The sequence below is a fragment of the Aaosphaeria arxii genome (genome assembly GCF_010015735.1).
Source record: "Aaosphaeria arxii CBS 175.79 unplaced genomic scaffold BU24scaffold_1, whole genome shotgun sequence".
NCBI classification, from domain to species: Eukaryota; Fungi; Ascomycota; class Dothideomycetes; order Pleosporales; genus Aaosphaeria; species Aaosphaeria arxii.
Genome location: NW_022983474.1, coordinates 2,761,823 through 2,786,108, shown reverse-complemented (window position 1 = coordinate 2,786,108; position 24,286 = coordinate 2,761,823). Strand labels below are relative to the sequence as shown.

Here is a 24,286-nt window from a genome sequence, read left to right as displayed (position 1 = left end):
AACTGATAATGATGACGTCCTAAACTCCGAGGCGTCTAAGTCAGGTCCTGCGATGTCGCGTACTAACTGAGCTTTTTCGTCCATGGACAGGAATTATAGCATTTTTTCTTCGGTAGGTTAGCATCGGGTCCAAAGCATTGGACTTCAAACTTTAGCAAGGGTCTCATCACTGAGAACCCTGGAACATATGTTCATGCAAAGGCGAGGATCACTGCAGGATTTGAAGGTGTGGAAATTGTTGAGGGTATTATCATGACGACACCGAGCTATTAGCTGAAGGTGTTGAAATGGTTGAGAGGGTATTATTTTGACCACACTGAGCTTTTAGCTATGATAGATGGTACTGGCCAATTCGATCGCCATCTAAAAAAGAGGAGACCAACAGGACACAGCGAACTAAACTTCCACTGCATGTTTCCTACAGGACGCGAATACCTTCCTTATAGACGATACCTGAAACCGAAGGTCTTCCAGTCAGTAACATCGTCATAGTCCTCAGCCTGAAGTTCGATCTCTCCAACTCTGGCGGTCAAATCGCCATCCATCGCATCCGCCATCTTGCCACCAGCAACAACACCACCTGCGCCTGCGCTTCCCTTGACTCCCTCATCGCGCTCTCTCTTGGCGTTGAGCCACTGGAGGTAGAAGCGGAGGGCAACTGCCATGCCAACGACGAGGCAGTAACACACAAGGATGGCGCGGAATGCCATGTTGTAATGGGGCGCATCGGTTGCGCGGAAGAACTGTGGGCCTGCGATGTTACCGGCGCAGTATGCGATGAAGAGAAGCGCGGTCATGGTCATCTTCTTGGTGACACCCTTGTAGTTCGAGCCGACGAGAGACATCAACAGTGGGATGGCGCCGGGGCCGGTTGAAAGGAGGAAGTAGCCGAAGAGCTGGACACCTGAGGAGGTGCGCGGGCGGACGTAGATCAATGAGCTACCGACGATGGCGGGAGTGACGACGCAGATGATGAGGATGCAGTTGAGCTGTCGAAAGCGGCCAGCGATCCAGCCAGTTCCAGCGATCGTGCCGGCGGCGATGACGGAAGCGGGAATGACGAGCAGAGTCGACTGCAAGCTGGTGAATCCGAAGCTCTTCAGGACGATGTTTCCGAAGTTCTGGGTTCCGCCGTTGGGAATTTGGGTTAGCAGACTCATGCTGAAGATCAACCAGGTCTTGGGATCAATGAGACACTCGACGACTTGATCGAGCTTCCATCCTGCATTGTCGGTTCGTCCGGTACCGGCGATGACCACGCGATCGGCAGCAAACTTGCGCTCTTCCTCTGTAAGGAACTTGGCCTTCTCGATGCTGTCGGGAAGGAAAAGAAGCATAGGAATGGCCCAGACGAAGGTCAAGACTCCGAGGATGATATACATCCACTTCCATGGCGCGAGCGAATCCTCAATATGTCCAACACCGAATGCGAGGAAGGACGCCACAAGACCTCCAACAGAATTGCCTGCAAACCAGATTCCCGTTCGTGTAGGTATCTCGTCACGGGTGTACCTGTCCAGGATTAGCTGAATTCTAGTTCTGATTTCGAATACAAAACTCCTTACCATGTACTTGTGATGAACATGAATGCCGGTGTAATTGTAGCTTCTGCCACACCAAGGAAGAATCGAACAGTGATAAGGCCACCATAGTTGTGGCAAATGGCAGTCAAAGCAACGACTGTTCCCCACATGAAAGTATTGGCGGCAAGGTACTTAGCAACTGGGATTCGTGCAATCAGGAATGTAGTAGGGTATTCCCAGAAAAAGTATCCAAAGTAGAAGACACTCGATACCCACGAGTATTGCTGGCCTTTCAAATGCTACATTGTAGTCAGCCTCACTGCACTGTAGACGGAAGGTTGGCATGGTTGAAAACCTACCGTGTCGTCCCTCAGACCAAATACAGATGCCGAGGATAGAATTGTCTTGTCCATGAAATTCAAGTTGTAGGTGATGAACATGAGTGGAATGAGGCGCCAATCGATTTTGCGCAAAACCCTCTTCGCAAGTGCAGCATCGCCGTGGTTGTTCACTTCGGCATCTTGAATTGGCGCTTGGGTAGCAGCCGCCGTGGTGGCGGGCTCTTTGGAGTTCTCCATAGTCGTCGGAACAAGCAAGATCAAACGAATCCGCCTTAGAATTTACTGCACATCCAACAAAGTCCAAGTAATGCGCGCGTGCAAGCCACCATTTAAGCAAGACACGACAAGAAAAACCCGACTGCGTAAACTTTTGATTAAGAGTGCAAGTGGCGTTTCTTATCAGTATCAAGGCGGCTTGGAGCGTGCCGGGAAAGAAATCGGAGATAACGACCGCCCCGCTAATACGTGCTCACGCGACAAAAACGAGCGTGTATACGAGGAGATCGCAAAAAGTCATGCATTTGCCGATCAAATGTTACGCGAAGGTCAACCTTAACTCCCCCTTTCGTCCAAGTTCGTCTGAGAGGGGTATAAAACGTTGTGACCGTCGGACTACTCCGTACTGTTAGTTTTTTCTCTCTATCGAAATGTGTGACTCGTGTACGACAGTTCACGATGTTACGTAAAGCCATATCGACGCACTCCGAAAGGTCGGAGATTCGTTGATGAGTGCGGAGTAAAAGAGCGAGAGTGTAGGTACGATAAGCAAATTTAGCGACCAAGCCTGCAGTGCTGCACTCAATCTCCATCCCATCAGCAATCCATCATGAACGGTCTCGAGATTTCGCCCTTCATCAGGGATCTCCCGAAAGTTGAACTTCATGTGCACATTGAAGGCACCCTGACACCCGCCTTGCGCTGGAAGCTTGCGCATCGAAACAACATTGAGCTCCCATACAAGACTTACGAAGATTTGCTTGACTCGTACAAAGTCACTTACAACCACCGCAAAGAAGTCAATGGGGATGATGGTCGCCCAACATTCCTTGAGGCCTTTTTCGCCGGCTGCCAGGTTCTCATCACCGAAGATGACTTTTATGAGCTCGGTATGGCGTACTTTGAGAGATGCGCGGAGATGAACGTACGATACTGCGAGCCATTCTTCGACACTCAGGCACATACCGAGCGCGGCATATCAGCGATTACTGTAATGAATGGCTACTATCGCGCACAGCAAGAAGGCGCAAGCAAGTACGGCGTCAAAAGTAATTGGATCTTCTGCTTCTTGCGCGACCGACCATTACAAGAAGGTCTCGATGCATACGCAGCTGCACGGCCATGGGCGAGGCTCGCTGATGGGACCGGTAAAGGTTTATATCATGCCGTAGGTCTTGCTGCGAATGAATTCGAAAAGCCGCCACTATTGTTCGAGGAGGGATTCAAGATGGCCAAAAGAGATGGACTCCATGTGACATTACATTGCGATGTTGACCAGAAGGACGCCGCTGCTCACGTGCGCGAAGCAATCTTCGATGTCTGCAATGGAGAGGGCACAGAACGGATAGACCACGGCCTCAACGTATTGGACGATCCTGAATTGATACCCGCGCTGAAGGAACGAGGCATTGGACTGACATTATGCCCACACGCATATCACCGACGACAGGCGACAGAAACACTATTCTCTAAGATCCAGAAGCTTATCGACGAGGGTGTGAAGTTGTGCATCAATAGCGACGACCCAACATATATGCACAATGTCTGGATAGACGGCAACATGCAGAAGATATATACGTATTGCGGACTGGGCAAGGCGGACATGGTCAAGCTAGCAAGAAATGGAGTTGAGATGTCTTGGGCAGGCGATGACATTAAAAAAGAGTTACTGCTAGAGTTGGACCAGGTCGTAGTACAATGATGAGCCACAACTAGAAATGAAGTTGATTGGAAAGGTGAGGGTGAACGGATTGTTTCGCCCTCGCGACTCATACGCGCAATGAGCGCGATATGCACTCGACCGGAGTACGACATTGATGAACATGGAAGGTATGGAATCAATCTCTAATGCTTTTCCTTGGAAAGCAATTGTTTCCCTATGATATAGTATAAAAGTGTAAATAATAAGAATGGCGATGATTGGAGTGCGGAGTAAATTGCATCTTCCTGGGGCGGGCGTTCGGTTTGTCGGCTAGTTCACTTGGCTGGATTCGGAAAGGACGAATTGATCACGAGCCCCACTTTCCTTCCATTCACCATCAGCCAGTATAAACAATTGACAAAGACCTCATTTCTCCAATGCCATCTGCGCGCGTTGATAAGCGCGACAACTCTCCTGACACATCAAGTCAAAGTAATTCAGAGCCATCGCCTCCAGCCCCACCGACGACATGGCGTGTCTCCCACATCCTCATCGTTGCCTTCCTCATCCCAATTGTCATATTACAATGCTGGAAGCAGGGACAACATCTCTATCACTACCTCGATATCCCCACATTGTGGCTACGCGTCAATGGCATTGTTCCTGAAGAGAAAGCTCAGATCGATGAGCTTGCATCTTTGCTTGATCAAATATACTCCACGCTGGCTAACATGACCTACTTACCATCGTCATCTATCAAGCGTGGCCCCCATTCCATTAAGACCACCAATGCCGCATACAATTCTCAGATCTCTCAATTGCTATCTGCCCTTCCTTACATAGATCAACCTCTACCTGACAAGGAGCCGTGGCTGTTCGAGACCGATTTTGTAGACTATACGGATCCGAAGGAGCGAGAAGATACCAGGGATCCATTGCTCTGTGAGGGACAATACATGACGCCTTCTATGATAGCACTCAATTCCATAGGCGTCGGGTGGTCTGTGCTTATATACGACTTTGAAGGCAACAAGATCAGAATGATAAACGCTCTTGAGTGGTCCAATTCCGCTCTAGATTGGCAACCATTGCTAGATTTCGACCGCGTCGAGGCACGCAAGAGAAGAGACATGATATGCCACGGCGACGACATTCGTCAGTTCTGGGAAGACTTGCCCTATATCGAGGCACCGTTCTTCCTCCGCGACCTCCTCCAGCGGTACAGAGACGGAGACATGATTCCCTGGACCACAACTCCGGAAATGGACGCCAAAGCCTACAAAAACCTACTCCTCCAACACGGGTGGCCAGACACCTTCAACGCAGACAGATTCCGCGCCAACCTATTCCGCCTCCAAAACCGAGCATCCCCCCACGGCAACGCAAAAGCCGCCCACTCCCTCGCCGCCGAACTTGAAGGCAAACCCCCCTTCACATCCCCAGGCCTCATAGCCAACCTTAAACAGCACCTCCTCGACACCTTCACCCAACTCTCCACCACCCCCGAATCAGACTCAGAGACAAAACTCCAACTCTCCTTCCAGCATGAGCGCCTCTCCCTCGACCTCGCCCGCCGGTACGACGAACTCCACGCCGCGAAGACACTCATCGCGAGACTCTGCCCTGCAGGCGTGTGCGTCAAACCAGAGGACGTCGCCTCACGCAACTGTCTGAACGTCAAGAAAGAGCACGCAGAATTAGTCGCGCGATTCCAGAGGGGGTATCCGGAGGAGACCGAGTGCCATTGGCGAGAGACGGCCACGAAGCGTTCACGTCGCACTTTTCTGGGATGGCGGAGGAAGCAGTTTTGGTGGGCGGGATTGGCGGTTCGAGAGTGCGAGAAGGATGTTAGGGCGGAGGGGAATGGGGTGGATTTGGATGAAAGACAGCGCATGGAGGAGGAGGTGCGTCGTGAGAATAGGATCGAGTGGCTTCGTGATGACATCCGGCGCCAAGAGGATGTCGTTAAGGGATTGCGAGAGTGGATTGGCGGGCTGTCCGCCGAAGAAACTGCCATTGTTGCTCAGCACCGCTGGGTCGAAGAGGAGATCGCTGGGCTGGAGTCGTCGATAAGGTTGAGACAAGATGTCCTCGACACTTCAATCGAAGAAAGAGTAAGGCCACGATCACAGGTTTCACATTGCCCAGGAATATCGAATGTTGTTCTTTAATGGCATCTTTCAAAGCTTTTCTGAGGTATTAAAAAGAGGTATCTCTATACAGTACAGCAAAGCGCCAACTGGGCCAGGGCCAAAACCCTATGCCCATCACATACCCCCATGGACCTACACGCGGGTCCCCGAAACAAGAGAAGGGAAAAGAGTTCTATATGCAGCCTATGACCGATTTGGGTTTGGATATCAAGAGTGAGCGAAACATTTGTACCAGAAGTCCCCCATCATCAAAGAGAGTGAGGGAGTCATGAAAATAACCGAGCGAGATGGTCGTTTAAGAAGAGAAGTGAGGGGTGTTGAGGAGTATGCCCATGAGGCAGCCACCGAGGGTACCGGCGATGGGGATGGTCATGATCCAGGAGAGCATCAAGAGACCAACACGCTGCCAGTTGACGGCCTTAAGGGAACCGTTGCAGAGACCGACACCGACGGTGGCACCAGTGATGCACATGGAGGTGGAGACGGGGAGCTTGTACTGGGAGAAAACGAGGACAGTGATGGCAGCGCCCATCTCCATAGAGCAACCACGGCTGGGGGAGTGGTAGGTGATCTTGTTACCCATGACCTATTGTGGAGTTAGCAAAGAGTGAGGGAGATTAGTGGAAGAGGAGGCGACTGACCTTCATGATGTTGTAACCATAGGTGATGAGACCAACGGAGATACAGGCGGAGAGAACAGCGAGCTGCCAGATGGGGACGGGAGCCTTGGCCTTAGCAGCCTCGCCAGTGGTCCAGGCAGAGTAGATGACAGCCCAGGGACCGACAGAGTTACCGATATCGTTGGCACCGTGAGCGAAAGAGGCAGTGCAAGCAGTGAGAACCTGGACGAAAGAGTAGGTGTGCTCGACTTCGTTGGGGTACTTGGGAGCCATCTCGTAGACGCGAGCCATGCGCTCACCCTCGGGGGTACCGTGAACACCAGACTGAGCAGCGTGGATATCGTAGTGAAGACCGTAGAGGAGACCGACAACAATCTGGGCGGGGAGGCGCTTGACGGCCAAGATCATGTTCTTGCGCTCGTAGATCTCACCAGAGCCCATGGGGTTGTTGTGGAGAGTGCGCATAGCCCAGCCGAGAGGACCGCGTCCCTTGCGGAGCTTAGCGTGGAAGCGCTCCTCACCGCGGGCCATGAGCTCCTTGTAGCTCAACTGTCCAACGTTGGTCTCAGTGGCGACGGCGCGCTTCTCGTTCTCGGCATCAGCCTCGACGGAGTCGGCAGAGCGAGTAGAGGCAGCGGAATCCATGTCCTCGTCGTGCTGGACAACGGCGTAGTCAGGGACCTTGGCGACCTCAGAGCCCTCGGGAGCAGGGCGGGTGAAGAGAAGAGGACCCATGACGAACATCCACCACTTAACGCTGTGGTCCTTCTTGATGATCTTGGCGTGGACGAAGGGAACGAAGAAGAGGCAAGAGAGAAGGCAGACACCGAAACCGGTTCCGAGAGTAACGGATGCGATGTACCAGGCGGGCTTCTTGCCGAGACCAAGGTTGGGGGAACCCTTGTAGACGATGGAGAGCGTGCAAATGGTGGCAGCGATCAAGAACCAGAGAGGAGAGCTGTAGACAGCCCAGGGGACTGGGTTTTGGCGCATGTGGACAACGGTCTTGATGAGCATGAAGATGGTGGCACCGAAACCAGCAGCAATGGCGGGAGCCATTCCCAAACCAGCGAAGATGGCACCGAGACCCTGACCACCGTTCCATCCCCACTGGACTTTGCTGGCTCCAGCAGTAGCGACACCGACACCAGCGACGGCAGAGACGAGAGAGTATGTGGAGGAAACGTGAGCGGAGTGCTTGGTGCACCACATGACCCAGGTGGAGGCAGCGGCGAGAGCGCAGGTGAAAGCAAGCATCTGGACACCGGCATCGCCCTTGAAGGCATCGTTGGGAATGATCTTGTTCTTGATGGTATCGGCGGTACGAGCACCGACAGTGATGGCTCCGAGCATCTCGAAGACGGTACCGAAGATCATGGCCTGTCGGTAGCTAATGGAGCGGGAGGAAACACTGGTAGCCCAGGCGTTTGCGACATCGTCTATCGCGGATGTCAGCGTCAATGGTCGGACACGAGATGGCCAGAGGACCAAGAATGCTAAGCTACTTACTGGCACCGTTGTTGTAGGCGTCCAACATGGCAAACATGGTGCCAATGGCGAAGATGTAGGTGTACTCTGAGAGAACCATCTTGAAAGAGTGTGATGGATTACTGGGAAGGGTAAAACGATCGGGAGAAAGATGCCGTCCAAGAGAAGACAAGAGCAGGAATGTTACTCTATATGTATGTCCCAAGGGAAACAAGCGGGGCGTGCTGGAGATGCCCAAGAGATTGGAGTGCTTGATGCTGGAAACCAAGAGCAGGGAGCGTGAGATGGAGTTATATAGATACTTTCTGGAGGTACGACTACGAGAACGCCTCCTAAGCCTCAGACATTTCTCGGCAGCCGCGAAGGAGGGTAGGCAACATCAGAAGAGATCCACGACGCCAGGGAGAGGCGAGACACAGATGGAGACGGAGCCAACGAGCACGGAGGACCCCCATTACGGGCAAACATACAGAAGAGAATAGAGATAGCCCGAGAAGGCATATTCCCCCCCACCCCCTAACGGGGCTAGTCCAACGTATCGCAGCGGAGGAGTGGCAAGCAGAATTGTTGGAATGGACCTGGACTGGCGTGTTTCTGGCGAGTCTGGCGATGGTGGTAGAGGGTGAGAATGCTAGGAATGCTGGCAATTGCCTGCCAAGGCTGGCGTTTCTCCTCCCCAATTGGACTGTTTGGCAATAACCCAGAAGGTGCATGATTGCCTGCGTATTGCAATCTTGCAGTGTAGAAGTTTGGATATTCCGCTCGCACGTTGCACAATGGAGCATTCTGATTGGACGGGAGATTCGAGATACTGACCTAGAAAGATTGAGAGAAAAGTCAGCAGCGGACCAGGGTGTAGTGGGTGGGCCCTGCCGCCTTCCCCCTTTGAGTACCTTCTCGATGCGGGAGAGTTCCATACTCTCCCAGGCATTGGATGCTTTTTCCTTACACTTTCCCCTTTCCAGTCATGGCCTACAACTCTAACGACTCTAACAACTATTCCCTCCATTATTACTTGATCCAACTCCCAGTCCACTCCTGGTCTCCTCACTCGCAAACTCAACGCACTCACGGTCTCTCCGAGGCTTAAACGAACCCGGGTTATCTGGCGGAAGCGTCTTGGCCAGCGGTCTTGGCTACTGCTTGTTTTCTTGGCTTTCCCCAGATTATCGACCACTCAACGTCCAAGGATCGACCACGTTCTCCCACGCTCCTCCCACGTTGCTCCTCAACTCAACCTCATCTCATCCACTTTCACACCCATCCTCCCCCAATTCTCCCCAAATTCTCTCATGTCGCCATGTCGGTGCGCCAAGACATGGACTTCTACTACCATGCCATGCCGCCGGATCCTCATCCCATCCCCATCGATGCTTCTTCTCCGTGGCTCTCTAATCCTCACTCTCCCCCTTCGTCTAGTCCTCAATCAATGCGCTAATGCACTTCATGTTCCACCGCAAGAGAATAGGTAATCCAGTAATTCCACTCCTCCGTCAATCCAAACTAACAACCTCTAGCTAGGTGTACGTATTCTAAGCAGATACTCGCTGCCACTATCGACCCTCTAGTACTGACTACTGTAGTTCGCTGTGGTATTGTATTGCCTCGATAGGAAATTCGGATATGCTCCGCCCGTTTCTTGTTGTCTCTGCCATCGAGTTTGCCTCTCAAATCGACCGTTATTGTGACAACCCATATCACCTTCCATACACCAACCCTAATCCAGTAATCACAAGCAAATCTTCAAATCCCTCCTCCGCGCCTTGTCCTTCCAGTTCCCGCTGTACTGTGTAGATCTACATGACCGGCTTCTCGGCGACAGCGCCTCAATGACATATAGGATCGCGCAGGATCGCAACGGTAGCTGCATTATGGCACGGTCGTCAGATGTGTCGAAATGCCCTCGGTACCCGTTCATCGACCGAAAAAAAGTCGAATTGAAGAATCGTCATTATTTACAATTTCAGTAAGAGGTCGGAATTCGGCAATAGTCATGCTCAACACTTGATGAGCATTCGTGGAATCGTGATCCTACGGCAATGGCAACCGGGCTTGTGCGCTCGTACCGAAACCACGCTACAGTTTCTAGAAACGATAATGCGCCAAAAATTGTCAACAGTCGCGAATTCTGGACTCTTTTCACTCTCCATGCCCATAGACGGTGCCCGGAACTTTTGAACATTATGCCGTTCGCGATCTTGCAAATCTGGCTCCAACTTCACCTTCTGCAATGCTTAGTAGTCTTCCTGGTAAATAATGCCTAATTGCCGACAGGAAGAGGTGACGAAAATAACTACAACGAAGAGAGCTCGTGATATAACTCCACAAGCAGCTGATGCAGAATTGCACACTGCCCAAAATGGAGCGGATATTGATGGACACCATTTACTGGAAACCTGACCGATGTCCACAATAGGCATCCTGCGATGCTCACCACCCACGGGACGCATCCCCAACCCAGCATAGAGTGCTGGCATGGTCTGGTCTGGTCTGTATCCGTAAAGTTAATAGGTGGGGTGTTGTGGTGGGTGGTGTGCATATGCACCGAACACATCTTGTGGGCCTGCCCTGTATCCACCGCCCGAGCACCTGTCAGCTAGGCGCCTCCCAATGATCCAGGATAATGGTACCGCAGCAACAACTGCTCACTTAGGCTTCACACGTGGGCTCCTAACTCGGCACTCCCATTGGTCCATTCGAAATTTTTCCTTCTCTTCACTCCTTCATGGTCTACCCGCACGACTAAATTACGCCTCGTTCCACAGTCCTCCAATATCAGGGTCTCCAATTCACGACCCGCATCCATGTAGTCTGTTTGCCTGTTCTAGGCGGATACTGTAAGCCAGTCTGGACGCCAGCCAATGTCACCACAGCTCAACGCGAAGTAAACTTACTTCTATAACCGGACCTACTTACCATATTCTTCGCCATCTCCTTGATGATCATTCGTTCCAATACTTTACACGAAGTCAAATACACACGACCCTCTCAGCCCTTTGTTGTTTTACTTTTTTCACGTGGCGCTGCTTTGGCCCTCTTTTGTATCCTCTGTCACGCAGAGGTGACATTTAATATTGCTGTCCAATACGAAGCGGGTCTTGAAGCACACGTGTGTTTGCTAGCGCCAAGGTTGTTCACTCAAATCCTATTCTTCGTCTCCTCTTGGGCTGTAAGGTTTGCTCAGCTGGACTCTTGTTGATGGCTCTGTTGAAGGTGTCGTTACTTTCCTTTGCCATCGGCTCAGCCCTCTGTCCGCACTCCTTTGTCATTGAGCCCAATGCTCGACCTACTCCCCCAGCCTAAGCATCGACACCGACCAAATCACTACCATCTACAATCAATCCTCTCTTTTCCCGAACACCAACCTTCGACATGAACAATTACGACAATCAACACCCATTACACAATCTATCAGTTACGAGAACTGGCAATGATGGGATTATGCTGATATCACAGTACATGGGAAGATCGAGATTGCAGAAACCTTGAGTCCCCATTAATCGTCGACGTCAGGGGGCGCAAGAACACCGGCCGATCCCGCGTTAGCAATCGTAGGATCAGCCCTTCCTTAGCTGTTTTCCCTACTGCCGCCGCCGTGCGCACATTTGCACTTCTTGGAAGGTCAGGTCGTTCGTCTTGGCTGGGCAGATGTCAGTGTGAGGGCTTTTTTTCGCTCATCGATCTGGACTTTTGTCGGCTGTGTCAGCTAGATTAGTAGTCCGGAGAGAGATGCGGTGTTTCGATGATGGGGTAATGTATAGACGTAGGCTTGTGAGCAGTGCGATGGCTCTGTGTAGGTGATGCTGGTAGGGACTGCGTGCTCTTGCGGGTTTACTTTTCCCACGTTGATGAGAGTCGTCTTGGGTGAGGATGACTTCGTAGCGAGGACTGACATCTGACTTAGGTGACCACTGAGACTTGCTTTGATGCTGATGGTGCCCGGTCAGACACATTTGGATAACTGACAATCGCAGAATTCTTCCTCAATAACGACCCTCAGTCAGACTGACCGGCCACAACCAAACGATCATCTGTCCAATGATTTTCTCAATCGAATAATCCTCCTTCTAGCGGTCGATGGCCATATCGTGGAGAACCCTATTTTCTCCAGCACCAACAGTTTTCCTACCGCATACTTTATTTCATCTCGCTGCAGCACCCCTTACAAGTAGACCCGCTATCCCTCCAGCAAACGCACAAAATCGAACAACAGCACTCCTCACACGATAGGATTGCCCTGCAGATTCTCAGGCAGCACCTCTCAGCAACAATCCACCGATCTCGCGTTCCTAGAACAATCAGTACGACTCATCCCCCTAAAACTGACGAAGCCATCCACCAGACACCATCTAAACGCACAACCTAACTCAGGGTGACCTCATCCCGAAGTCTTCAGAACTGCGTACGATGCACCCAGTATCCTGTGTTAATTGACACTTAACATAGCTGCGCCGACAAGCCGTCCTGAACTATACTTCCTCTTGCTATCTCGTAATCGACGACGACGACGGGTATATTACCTGCTCATCTACAAATCCATCGTAATCATCATATACCCTCCATCTACTAATAATTTAGCACGACCTACCACTTTGCTATCCACTTCGAGACATCCGATCTAAGACCTCACATTGCGAGACGCAATCATCGTAGGCACGCAACAAGCGAGGTTCTCCCCTACGGAGTTCAATTACACGCAGTAACATACCTGACCAGTTACGTTCTGTCGTACCATACATTACGACATTGTAGCAGGGCTTGAAAACATTATCAACATCACCGTCTCATCGTTAGATCGAGCCGGAAAGTAAGCATCAGACATAGAATAGTAGAAGTAGTGCCAGCCAAAATAAACATTACAAAACCCTCCATTGCCTCATTCACCAAGTCTAAATCAGTACTCTTGTCACTTGTTTCCTCCTGCCTTCTAACGCACCTTACCATACCATTACAACCTCGTGCAACGAACAGCGCCATTCCTCACAACACATCCGCAGTAAACCCATCCATCTCCTTCTGCCATCACAATCATACCTATCTCACGTCACACACTCGAATATTAACTCGCTTGCTCGACTCGATTTCATCACCACGGACGGCTGCTGGGTGTTCGAATTGACTTCCTCGCTCTGTCGGTTTCGTGAGATACAAGTTACGAGTATACGTTCCTTCCCGTCCCTTCTCCTGCGGATGTGGTGAATTCTACTCGGTGTTTATCAACTCGGATGGAATGTCGTCGTTGACGGTGGTGCCATCGCAAGTTGTGTCGTGAGATGGTAGCCAGACGGTGTGAGGAGTCTGCGCATGTCGATGGAGGGGGAGGGTATCGAACGTTAGTGTGGATTTTGTTAATTTTGCTTTTATCAAAGGGAATTATCAAAGGGAATCATGAACCTGATTTGTAATAATATATGGTGGGGGACGCTTTTGAGATAATGTTAGTTATTTTTGTTCGTTGTAAGACTGGGTTTTCAATCTAATGGTTCCATGCTAGGCCAGTAGACTTAAGATTGGTTTTAATTCCAAAGAGATTGCTTTTAGGGTAAATTTGGGGAAACTAGTTGGAAGATAATAAGGAGATGAAGGGAATGAGACGAAAATATTATTTGAGGGCCTTTGATGTGTTGGGGCTTGTAATTGGCATTTCTGCTGTTCTAGGTGGTAGTGGTGATGTTTTTCTTGGAGAGGTTCTCGTTGTGGTGTGGTGGGCGGGTAGTGTGAAGATGAGCGTATGTGTGACTACAACGGCGTTTTGAACGGCAGTAAATATACTCTTATGTTTTGCAATTTTTAATTTGTTTATTCATTTATATCCACATCTCACAACATTCTCACGACTTATCATCCTCAATCTTGATATTCTCCAACTCAACAACGTCCACGCCCTGCAAATCCACCAGCCCAATCAGCGCCTCGTCGTCAATAACGTCCTGCACCTCCTTCTTCCTGTTCGGCTGCTGCCCGTGCGCCGCCATCAACTTCACCTTCTCCCCCTTCAGCTTCTTCTCCTCGATATCCTTCTTCCACGCCTTCGGGTTCTTCTTCTCCGGCTTCCCGTGCTCCTCAGCCTGGAACTGGTACCCTCTTACGCGGGGGCCCCTCCCCGTCTTCTCGGGCAGGGTCGGCTCGTAGAAGGCTTCGAAGGCGGCGACGTCGCGGTCGAACGTGCCGTTTGCGATGGAGGTGCGGATCCCCACGAAGAAGGCGTCGAGGACGGCGTGGTTGTGGATTTGGATGAGCACCCAGCCGAGCATTTCCTTCGCGGCGAGGAGGTGCTGGATGTAGGCGCGGTGGTGCTTTGTGCAGGCGTAGCAGGTGCATGATGCCGACAGGGGGGTCACGGAGATGGCGTGGGATTCCTGCCACATGTCGACTCCAAGGGTCTGGCGGGTTGGGGAGGTGGTGGTGGTGGGCGCGGGGAAGGTGAAGTCGAGGGCTATGCCGGCATCGGTGGCGTCGGATACGAAGGGGATGGTGAAGATGTCCATGCCTAGGCTTACTTGTCGTAGGATTTCCTGGGGACTGGCGGGCGCGTGGAAGGATAGTCGGGGGAGGTGGTGGAGCTCTTCGGGGAGGTCGTCGAGGAGGTAGGCGTCGTAGATGGCGACTCCGCTGATTTTGCTGATCATGTCGTCTACAAGATGCTCGAGGTACCATGACTGTAGATCACGGTCGATTGGTAGGATTGGCGCGAAGATGTTGTATCTCGGTTCTCCCTTGTCGATTCCATCCCGCTTCGCAATGATGTCGCGCGTCCATACTTCTGTCCTGTCGCTCATTTTGTCCTTCCTCTTCAAGCCCACGGATTCCTGTCCGAAGGGTATATCTGCCAGTCCAATGACGATATCTGGATGAAGTTTGCGCGCCGCCGCAGCATAGTAATCCGAGCTTATCGACTTGTATCCCACCGATGTTAACAGTCCCACCTCGGTGTTTGTATTGGCGATCGGGCTGTATATGGGAGGTTGACGGCGAGCGCCAAGTACGACGAGAGTTTCGTTTGGAATAGAATTGAACTGCCGAAGAGGGTCGGGAGCGTCAAGCTGGAAGATTGGAGGTGTTTTTTGTGGGTGTTTTTCCACGACTATAATCTAGTCAGGCGCAATTCCGACGCTCATGGCGGGGTACTTACAATCTTCCAATGCCATATAGAGGCCATTGAGACCTATACTCTTGCGGAAATTGTCTTGTGATATATGCGGTATGGTTCCTCGAGACGAGTTTCCTAGGAAAACTGGTGTGAGGATGGTTTTGCGGCCCGGAATTGAGAGACGACCCAGCCGCGGGGCGAGCGCGCCTGTGGTTTTAAGAAGTGTGAAATCGAGCATCTCCGGGGGTAATTGAGCTAGATTTGGCGTGGAGATCTGTTCAGCCATCATGAGAACGACGCAATGGCCCAATCACCGGAATGAAGCAGTTTTGAAGTTTCCCCGTAAAATGCCCTGTGGTGTAGTTGCATGAGGGACTGATGTCAGATTTGGATTTATTTCCTAGCGCGGTCCAGAATCCCATCTATGAAGGCACGTGATAGCGCGTTCGCGCGTCGCATTGTCAAAATGTCAATTGTCTGAGATCACTTGGACCAGGTTCATGTAGTTTGATTTTACCTAGCTGTCTAATGTTTGCTTAAAAATATTCAAGAAAAGCATGTAATCAGTTCCGTGGTGACCTATGATCATAATGGTAGAACTGATTGGTGCCTAGACCGCTCGTCTTACATTTGCCAGTCTTTACCATCGTTTTTGCTAGACATCACTCGGTGATTCAACCTGCTATAGTTTTGGTCTTAAATATCTGTTCGATTGTGGAATTGTTTTTATTTATAGCTCTGTAGGAGCTCTGTTACTAGCAGCTAGTCATTACAAGTTTCGCTCCATGGCTACAAAACGTAGCCCAACGACAGAATGGGGTCGTTTTATGAGGGCGCCTCTCAGCTACCTAACTAGCTCCACATTTATCTTCATAAGTAGCTTCATACCGCTGCCAAATCCTCGAAAATACATTCGCATCGTCTGTATTTCTGATACTCACAATCGGACCCCCAAAGTTCCCGATGGCGACGTGGTCATTCACGCTGGCGATCTATCAAATCACGGCACAATAGCAGAGCTACGACCGCAAATCGCCTGGCTGGACGGCCTCCCGCATACGACAAAACTTGCAATTGCAGGAAATCACGATAGTTGGCTTGATCCAGAACTTCGTGCAAAGAATGGACTGCAACATGAATCGCTGTCCTGGAAATCCATCACGTACCTTCAAGACAGCGAAACCGTCGCCCACGTGCCTTTTCCCGATGAGATGAGAACAGGAAGATTGTCGATATATGGATCACCGTGGGTACCGCATCGTGGAGTCGACTATTATGCATTTCAGTATACGAAAGAAGAAGCACACGCGCGATGGCACCACACTATCCCTCAATCTCTGGATATTCTCATCACGCATACACCGCCACGATATCATCTCGACGTTCCTGACGGCGGCGCAAATGTAGGCATGCATTTCGGTTGTGATGCTCTACTGGAAGAGCTTTGGCGTACGAGGCCGCCTCTCCATATCTGTGGGCACGTCCACGGCGCGCGTGGTAGGATTGTGCTTAGATGGGACCAGGGACAGCGAGCATATGAAAGAGCTTGTGCAAGGAAGCCTGGAAACGAGGGTTGGGGTGTATTGGAATTGCTGCACTTTGAGGTGTGGTGCGATTTATGGATTGTGCTTGCTTCTGGCGTTTGGGGGCTTGCGAAGAGCTACGCAGGTTGGGACCACAATGACCAGAAGACCATTCTTGTCAATGCAGCTGTATGGTATGATGAGAGCGGGGGGCTAAAGGTTCCGATCCCAGTCATTAACGTCTGATCGGGTCTGTAACTTGGTCGACTGGTATGAAACTATCCCTTCCAATCGGTATGAGCCTTGTCCCTACTTGAAACGGTTGAGAATCCTGGATTGTCATTTCGGAAAGCTCGTGTCGGGAGCGAGATTCATTCCCAGATGAAGCCGAGCGGTCGGCAGTGCCATTTTGCGAAAATGTTGGGGGATATTATGCGAGATCCGCCCATCGTCAAAAATGGAATCATGTAACTATTGAAAGAAAAATGCATGATTACAATAACGGACTACAGAAACTCATTTTACACAGTTTGCTCAAATGGACATTGTTGCTCTCACGTTCATGGACTTGACCTTGTGATTCGTCTACATGGGACGGGAAACTAACCCAATTGGGCAGCCGACAAGAGACCATGAGTCCCTCATCTGCTACCGATGCCACTTTAACTCTTTCTCTCTTCAAACACCGCACTTCATATCAAATCAGATCGTAGGCCGTTGTCGCTCGTGCCTGCCAAGGTGCTAGGTAGAGCGGATCGACATTGAGAAAGCAACGACAAGCATCCAAAGTGAAAATTGGCAGATACAAAAGAGACCACCGTGCCAACAATCGATGCCAGCAGGGTCTCTGACTTCGAGTATCCTGACCGAGGTTCCTTGAGTTGACGGCACAACTCCGAGTTCTTAACATGCGTTCAATTGCTTCTTTGGCGTTGGGAACGCTCGCAAGCGTATCACTCGCGGCCGCTCAGGATGCGAACATCACGCTCGTTCCAGCAGCAGTTGGCTTTGAGCCCGACAATACTGCGCTCTACTACTCTTCACCTCCCCTTCTGATAGCAAACGACGGTAGTGCTGCAGATGGCGGTTTCCGCGTCTTCGAGGTGTCCGATAAACCTTCGTTTGCGCAGAGATCCCACCAGAAGACTGGTCGTTCGAAGGTCGCTCTACCAGTATATGATATCGGTGGTCGGGACTTGGTATTTAACATCCCTGCACCAGACTCGATCCTCCGCGCATTTGATGTGAAGAACTTCAAAGAGGTCGAAAGTGCAAGGAAGAAGATCCTAGGAGATTGGTCTACCTTATGCGGCTGGAGGAGTCTCAAGAGTGGCAATCAGTACCTTTTCCTCTTTGGGAAGAAGAAAGTCGTGCAACTGTTGGTCAGGGAGCAGAAGAAGGACATTGAGGTTCTTGAGGTACCTTGTTCGCCTTGATACTTTATAGAAATTTGTTAACTTTCCTTCTAGGTCCAAACATTCCCGATTGCCATTGAGGGAGAGGCATGCATTGTCTTCCAAAACGGATTGGTCTATTTCTCAGCGGAGGACCAGCCATTGTATTCCTTCCAGGCTGTCGAGTCCACAAAGGCGCCCGAGATCAAGATCGCTAAAAAGGATGCCGAAGTTGTGGGTCTTGCAACTTACCGCACAGGCGCAAAGGACTACCTCTTTGTAGCACACGATGAAGTGGTCGACGTGTACGATGATAAGCTTCAGCAGAAAGGCACCATCGGTCTTAACGGCATCCCGGAACTTTCAATCGAAGGCGGACTTTCGATCTACCAGGCAGTGACTCCTGGATTTAAGGACGGTCTGCTTGCCTTCGCGTTCGAGAGCGAGGATGACACGGGTGTTGCCGTTGGATCGCTCGAAGTCGTCTTGCAGCAGCTAGACATCAAGCCTAATCACAAATTCGACCCCAAAGAAACTTGCAAGCACTGCGAGAAGACCATCTCCAAGAAATGCTCCAACAACGGTTTCGGTGGCGACTACGGCTGCGAATGCTTAGTCGGATTTGCTGGTGCTGATTGCAGCAAGCTCACCTGCAAAAACGACTGCTCAGGCCACGGCACTTGCGCTGGCCCCAACATCTGTAAATGCCGTGATGGTTGGGAAGGGCCCGACTGCTCTACTGTTGCCGTCAAGGCGAAATATGAGACGGAAGCTAACGGCGGCGATGGCGATGATCCCGCTATCTGGATCCATCCTACCAGACCAGACCAATCCAAGATCGTTACAACCACGAAGTCTGATCAGGGGGCTGGATTCGCCATCTTTGACCTAAAGGGAAAGCTGTTGCAGCATATGGCCATGGAGAAGCCCAACAACGTGGACGTCATGTACAACTTCACTGCCGGTTCTCGCAAGGTCGATCTGGCCTTTGCCGCTTGCCGTGGAGACAACACTCTCTGGTATGTCGAGTTCGAACTACCTACCTCAAAATAACACTACTAACACAGCTTCATAGTCTTGCAGAAATCAACTCCACTGGCCTTCTTTCGCCCATTGCAGGTGGCAGTCAGCCTACACCCGAAGACTACGAAGTCTACGGCTCCTGCACTTACCGCTCTCCAAAGACCGGAAAGCAATACCTCTTCGTCAACAACAAGGATGCAGAATACCTCCAATATGAACTCACATCCTCCACTAACGGCACTCTCCAAACAACACTTGTCCGCAAATTCATCGGCGGCTCCGGCGGCCAAGTCGAAGGCTGTGTGTCAGACGAGCGGTCCGGTTACCTCTTCCTCGGCGAAGAACCAGAAGGCATCTGGCGGTACGACGCCGAACCCACCGGCTCGGACAAGGGCTTCCAACTCGCGAAGGTGGGTGATGGAAACCTCGAGGCTGATGTCGAGGGCATGACGCTCGTGCCTGCGAAGAACGGGGACGGCGGATACATCATGGTGTCTAGCCAAGGTATCAGCTCGTACATCGTGTATGATAGAGCACCGCCGCACAAGTACGTCATGAAGTTCACCATTGTGGATAACGAGAAGGCAGGTGTTGATCATGTCACCAACACGGATGGTCTTGCGGCGGTGGGCGATCGGTTGAATAAGGATTTCCCGTACGGATTGATCGTTACGCATGACGACGCTAATGAATTGGCCGAGGGAGGTACTGCTGAGGAGGCTAGTTTCAAGCTCGTTAGTCTTCTTGATGTTCTTGGAGAGGAGCGGGCGAAGAAGTTGGGGTACTAAGTCGGGTGCAAGACCTCTGATTTGGTCAAAAAACTTCGTAATTATAATCAAAAAGAAAGTTTCAACCAACCAACATATGAGACCTCAGTGAAACTTTCTATGATGCTCGGAGTGGATGGTTGTTTGCGCCAGTTTTAGTCGCGATCGCATTTGAGTTAGGAGGGCTTCATGGACAGTTGTCACTAATCAACGTCGCCACTGTTGGATGACCACATAATCTGGTTGCATAGGGGCACTCACTACATAGTTGACAGCGTTTTGGACAGCATTCAAATAATTCCAACACTTGTAGTTTCCTCTTTGACCTTGTGTTGGTCGTTTCTCATCAGCCTTTGCATCTTAGAGTTTATGTTGCTCCTCGCCTAGCGTCAAATGCCATCAGCCAAAGAAAAAAAAGAACCCCAATAAATCATCTGTAAACTTGAAATTTCAGGCGGGGAGTGCTTTTACTCAGAAAACGAGTTAGTTTGTCGTATCCATCTCATAACAAGCGTAGTCCAGAGAACATTCATCTTCTAGTTGAGTCCGCGGTTCCATAACAGAGCGATCAGCGCTGGGTCACCCATCAGTTGGCTTCCGGTCCTTCGCGCTGTACACAAGACGGAGGAAATGATCAGTGGAAACTTCCAGCGCGGGCTCGCAGGGAGACAAATTGCAGCAGGCCCACACGTTGGGGCGAAAAGTAGCGACGGTGAACGATTCTCGAACCCTCTTCCCAACGATACATTGCATGACGGGGCGATATTGATATGACGCAGCCAATATCGATCAGCGTGTCGCAATCTAAAGGTACTGCAATCGTACCAGTACCGGTAGGTACATGTGGATCCACCCACGGACCCTCGGTACCAAGAACCTTGTGTTGACCTCACTCCTCGACAACGTCAGTTCAAGTTTTGTGATATTCAAGTCGATGGGAAGAGAGAATGAGAGCTGGAATTGAGTTTATGGTCCAGAAAGGCGCGCAAGTTGGTTTCTGGCTCTTCTTTGTTGGGTGAGGTAGGTTTGCTAAATGTATGAATGTTACGGTGCCAGGGTAAATATTGACCGAGACTCCAAAAGAGATACCAAGACCTGGGGGTTCTTCTATCATCGTATTTCATAGGCCAGAAGCACGATCGCGAGCTGAAGCCTGCTCAGAACTCCAATAACCTCGTGTAACCTTTCACCCCTTGAGCCATCACGATACATGGGCGCAAGCTACAGGGACTTCTACTGGTCATACCGACTGTGTGTACACCGTGATCCAACGCGACTTGAATATATTCACCATTCATGCTCAATTCTACTCAGGCCATTCATTCCTGGGTTAAGATTGAAGACCAATTGGCATGCTCTCGGGAAAGTGCCGAGACAATATAAGTAAGTTGGCAAGAGAGTAACAGTTGGCATACCTAGTCGGTTGCAGGCCGAAGAAAAGGAGGTCGAGCATGTTTTGATGCATTGTCACGACCGAAGATCCAATAAGTTGTCGTCCTGGATATTAGCGACGTGGTGGACCCTGCGATGGGCTCACGATGATGCGGGGAAATTCTAGAAGCCATCCCAAATTTGTCCTACCAGTCATTCGTCTCCAATTTAGAGTAATATGCAATGGCTCGACTTCTGGACTTTGTCACGCGCGAAATCAAGGCTGCATTGGAACTGCACCCCCGGTACAGCCCCTAGATCTATGTCAAGAACTGCTAATCACCCGCGACTAACGAATGATCACGCAGTGTAGGATTGTTATATTTCCGTTTCATCTATTGCCATAGAAAATAGATTAGGCGGGGTGCATAGCCGCACTTGGCCCCGGCTTTCTATCAGTCAACACCAAGACCATGAGGCCTAGGGTCAGGAACATTTAACGAGCTCAAGCAACCCTTCAAAAAAGCTTGTCTTGCCCACCTTTCCTGTTCTTGATGAATGCTATTCATCCTCCGCCTCTGGTACGCTAACCCCGCACGCAGCATGGTCATACAGAGTCTTAGCTTGATTTACTTGGAATGAGTATAGCTTGGCAAATACACGGCTTGTTCACCACTTGCAACTGTCCAAGCCAAACAGAAGAAAGAGACAAGGCTCACTGCTTCAAGATTTTGTGTTACTATTGGGCTCGACATCTCCTTCTTCCCCTGGGATGTTTCATACGGAATACGATTCCAACGGCCCGTTGTCCGTTGACTCCGATGGACCCCAGATCCATATGAGATGAGGTCTTGGGACCTGTTTGGAGTATTTGGTAGCAATATGGAAAGGAAAAACTATTGCCACGGATGTGATTTTGGGAGACTACAGAAAAATGGCATATAAAAGAGTGGAAGAGCCTCGATGAGCCTCCCAGCTCCATCAGCCTCCTATCTAGCATCAGAAGTTTCACGATCATCTCACGATCATTATGGTGTCCTCATTCGCTATCAAGGCCATAGTTGCCTTTCTCGCCTCCTCGGCATCTGCTCAGCTCATTGGCAAGGAGCAGACCGAGACCCACCCTAAGATGACATGGCAGCGATGCACTGGCAAAGGTGGAAACAGCTGCACCAATGTCAACGGAGAGGTCGTTATTGACGCCAATTGGCGATGGCTCCATGTCAAGAATGGCTACGACAACTGCTACGACGGTAACAAGTGGAACACCACTGCTTGCCCAGACAACAAGACCTGCCTCCAGAACTGTGCCATTGAGGGTGCTGACTACAGCGGAACATACGGTGTCACCACTTCTGGCAACCAACTCAGCCTCAAGTTCGTTACGAAGGGTCAATATTCTACCAACATTGGCTCGCGCATGTACCTCATGAAGAACGCCGACTCTTATGAGATGTTCAAGCTCATCGGCAACGAGTTCACTTTCGATGTCGATCTATCTGCTCTCCCCTGCGGTCTCAACGGAGCTTTGTACTTCGTCTCTATGCCCGAAAAGGGCTTTGGCACACCAGGAGCCAAGTACGGAACTGGTATGAGCTACCTCAACGGCCCCTTGATCATGTACTTACTCAATGTCCAGGATACTGCGATGCCCAATGTGCACGTGACTTGAAGTACATCAACGGCGAAGCCAATGCTGAAGGCTGGGAGCCATCGTCGAACGACCAGAACGCTGGCGTCGGCAAGCGCGGTGCCTGCTGCACTGAGATGGACGTCTGGGAGGCCAACTCCGTCTCCACCGCATTGACTCCTCACTCCTGCCAACCCGAGAAGTATTCTGTCTGCGAAGATACCAAGTGCGGCGGAACATACTCTCTTGATCGTTATGCTGGAAGCTGTGATGCCAACGGCTGCGACTTCAACCCCTTCCGCGTGGGTGTTAAGGACTTCTACGGCAAGGGCAAGACCGTCGACACATCCAAGAAGATGACCGTCGTCACCCAATTCATCGGCTCTGGAAGCTCCCTCACCGAGCTCAAGCGCTTCTACGTCCAGGGCGGCAAGGTCATCTCCAACCCCGAGCCTAAGGTTGAGGGCATGACCGGCAACACCATCACCCAGAAGTGGTGCGACACCCAGCAGAAGGTGTTCCAGGAGGAGGTCTACCCCTTCAACAAAGTAAGTTTACCCTTGCTCAAGGATCCCAACATGAAAACACGGCTAATAAAAATGTAGTTCGGCGGAATGGCCAGCATGGGCAAGGGTATGGACCTCGGAATGGTCCTCGTCATGTCTCTCTGGGATGACCACTACGCCAACATGCTCTGGCTCGACTCCAACTACCCCACCGACGCCGACCCGAACAAGCCCGGCGTTGCACGTGGCGAATGCGACATCTCATCTGGCGTTCCCGCCGATGTCGAATCCCAACACGCCGATGCCAAGGTCGTGTTCTCGAACAGTAAGTCCTTCATGCTCTCTACAATTCCAGAGACATGCTTTGCTAACAGACCTAAAGTCAAGTTCGGCCCCATTGGTTCCACTTTCGCCCAGCCCGCGTAAAGTCCCCAATCAAAGATTTCGGATAGATCGACGAGCGTCTAGAATGATTGATAGTTCGGCAAGTAGGATCAGGGAACCTTCAGATGTATATAGTCGGTTGAGCTGTCACTCGTTTTGACTTATTGTCACAGCCAATTAAATCTGTAAATTTCAGTGATCACTTCCAGTGTATGTGAGATCCTAAGCGATATACTGGCCTTGGTGACACAACAGTGTTGAACGGGACTACACTGTCATGTGATCGTGGAGAGTGATCGTGGAAAGGGATCGAATTATACCCCGAAAGTTACATTTCACTCACTTATATCGGCCTATATAAACCCCAATATTTGTAAACACTTCCATGAGAACCACGACCCGGACTTTAGGCTCGATCGACCAGGTGGCCCACAGGGTAGCTTGGCCGGTTGGGAATCCTGGGCTAGGCCGTGGTTCTCTGTCGTAGGCTGTAGGCTGTTGAGTAGACCAAATTCGATTCCCGCTGTTTCGGGAATTTCTTTTTTTGCTTTTTTTATTTGCTGGTGTGTAACAAGATGGGATGATTTTAGTGCCGTCTGAAAGAGAGGCCCGGAT

The 24,286-nt window shown here is 50.8% G+C and overlaps 8 protein-coding genes across 8 annotated transcripts; 5 read left to right on the top strand and 3 right to left on the bottom strand.

Moving 5' to 3' along the window:
- Positions 1-242: 242 nt before the first annotated feature.
- Positions 243-2,244, bottom strand: BU24DRAFT_383392 (MFS general substrate transporter). The gene is made up of 3 exons (XM_033524804.1): positions 1,883-2,244; positions 1,566-1,822; positions 243-1,512 (listed from the first exon to the last, which is right to left on the bottom strand). Exons 1-3 carry the CDS (start codon positions 2,099-2,101, stop codon positions 441-443), a joined length of 1,548 nt encoding a protein of 515 aa, XP_033389688.1. The 5' UTR covers positions 2,102-2,244; the 3' UTR covers positions 243-440.
- Positions 2,245-2,359: 115 nt separating this feature from the next.
- Positions 2,360-4,125, top strand: BU24DRAFT_417013 (putative adenosine deaminase). The gene has a single exon (XM_033526609.1). It carries the CDS (start codon positions 2,691-2,693, stop codon positions 3,780-3,782), a length of 1,092 nt encoding a protein of 363 aa, XP_033389687.1. The 5' UTR covers positions 2,360-2,690; the 3' UTR covers positions 3,783-4,125.
- Positions 4,126-4,159: 34 nt separating this feature from the next.
- BU24DRAFT_404362 (uncharacterized protein) lies at positions 4,160-5,795 on the top strand (the record flags this gene model as incomplete). The annotated part of the gene is made up of 2 exons (XM_033525641.1): positions 4,160-5,626; positions 5,679-5,795. 2 exons carry the CDS (start codon positions 4,160-4,162, stop codon positions 5,793-5,795), a joined length of 1,584 nt encoding a protein of 527 aa, XP_033389686.1.
- Positions 5,796-6,170: 375 nt separating this feature from the next.
- Positions 6,171-8,083, bottom strand: BU24DRAFT_338176 (putative sodium/phosphate symporter; the record flags this gene model as incomplete). The annotated part of the gene is made up of 3 exons (XM_033523121.1): positions 6,171-6,461; positions 6,517-7,934; positions 8,005-8,083. 3 exons carry the CDS (start codon positions 8,081-8,083, stop codon positions 6,171-6,173), a joined length of 1,788 nt encoding a protein of 595 aa, XP_033389685.1.
- Positions 8,084-13,766: 5,683 nt separating this feature from the next.
- BU24DRAFT_417011 (tRNA-guanine transglycosylase) lies at positions 13,767-15,430 on the bottom strand. The gene is made up of 2 exons (XM_033526608.1): positions 15,116-15,430; positions 13,767-15,067 (listed from the first exon to the last, which is right to left on the bottom strand). The coding sequence occupies exons 1-2, from the start codon at positions 15,357-15,359 to the stop codon at positions 13,815-13,817; spliced, it is 1,497 nt and encodes a 498-aa protein (XP_033389684.1). The 5' UTR covers positions 15,360-15,430; the 3' UTR covers positions 13,767-13,814.
- Positions 15,431-15,741: 311 nt separating this feature from the next.
- Positions 15,742-17,059, top strand: BU24DRAFT_417010 (Metallo-dependent phosphatase). Its single transcript, XM_033526607.1, has one exon. It carries the CDS (start codon positions 15,859-15,861, stop codon positions 16,840-16,842), a length of 984 nt encoding a protein of 327 aa, XP_033389683.1. The 5' UTR covers positions 15,742-15,858; the 3' UTR covers positions 16,843-17,059.
- A 222-nt stretch (positions 17,060-17,281) lies between these two features.
- BU24DRAFT_361949 (thermostable phytase) lies at positions 17,282-19,850 on the top strand. Its single transcript, XM_033524166.1, has 3 exons — positions 17,282-18,014; positions 18,066-19,009; positions 19,066-19,850. Exons 1-3 carry the CDS (start codon positions 17,505-17,507, stop codon positions 19,799-19,801), a joined length of 2,190 nt encoding a protein of 729 aa, XP_033389682.1. The 5' UTR covers positions 17,282-17,504; the 3' UTR covers positions 19,802-19,850.
- A 2,225-nt stretch (positions 19,851-22,075) lies between these two features.
- Positions 22,076-23,788, top strand: BU24DRAFT_470122 (glycoside hydrolase family 7 protein). Its single transcript, XM_033532648.1, has 4 exons — positions 22,076-22,740; positions 22,791-23,329; positions 23,387-23,612; positions 23,670-23,788. Exons 1-4 carry the CDS (start codon positions 22,182-22,184, stop codon positions 23,711-23,713), a joined length of 1,368 nt encoding a protein of 455 aa, XP_033389681.1. The 5' UTR covers positions 22,076-22,181; the 3' UTR covers positions 23,714-23,788.
- The last annotated feature ends 498 nt before the right edge of the window (positions 23,789-24,286 follow it).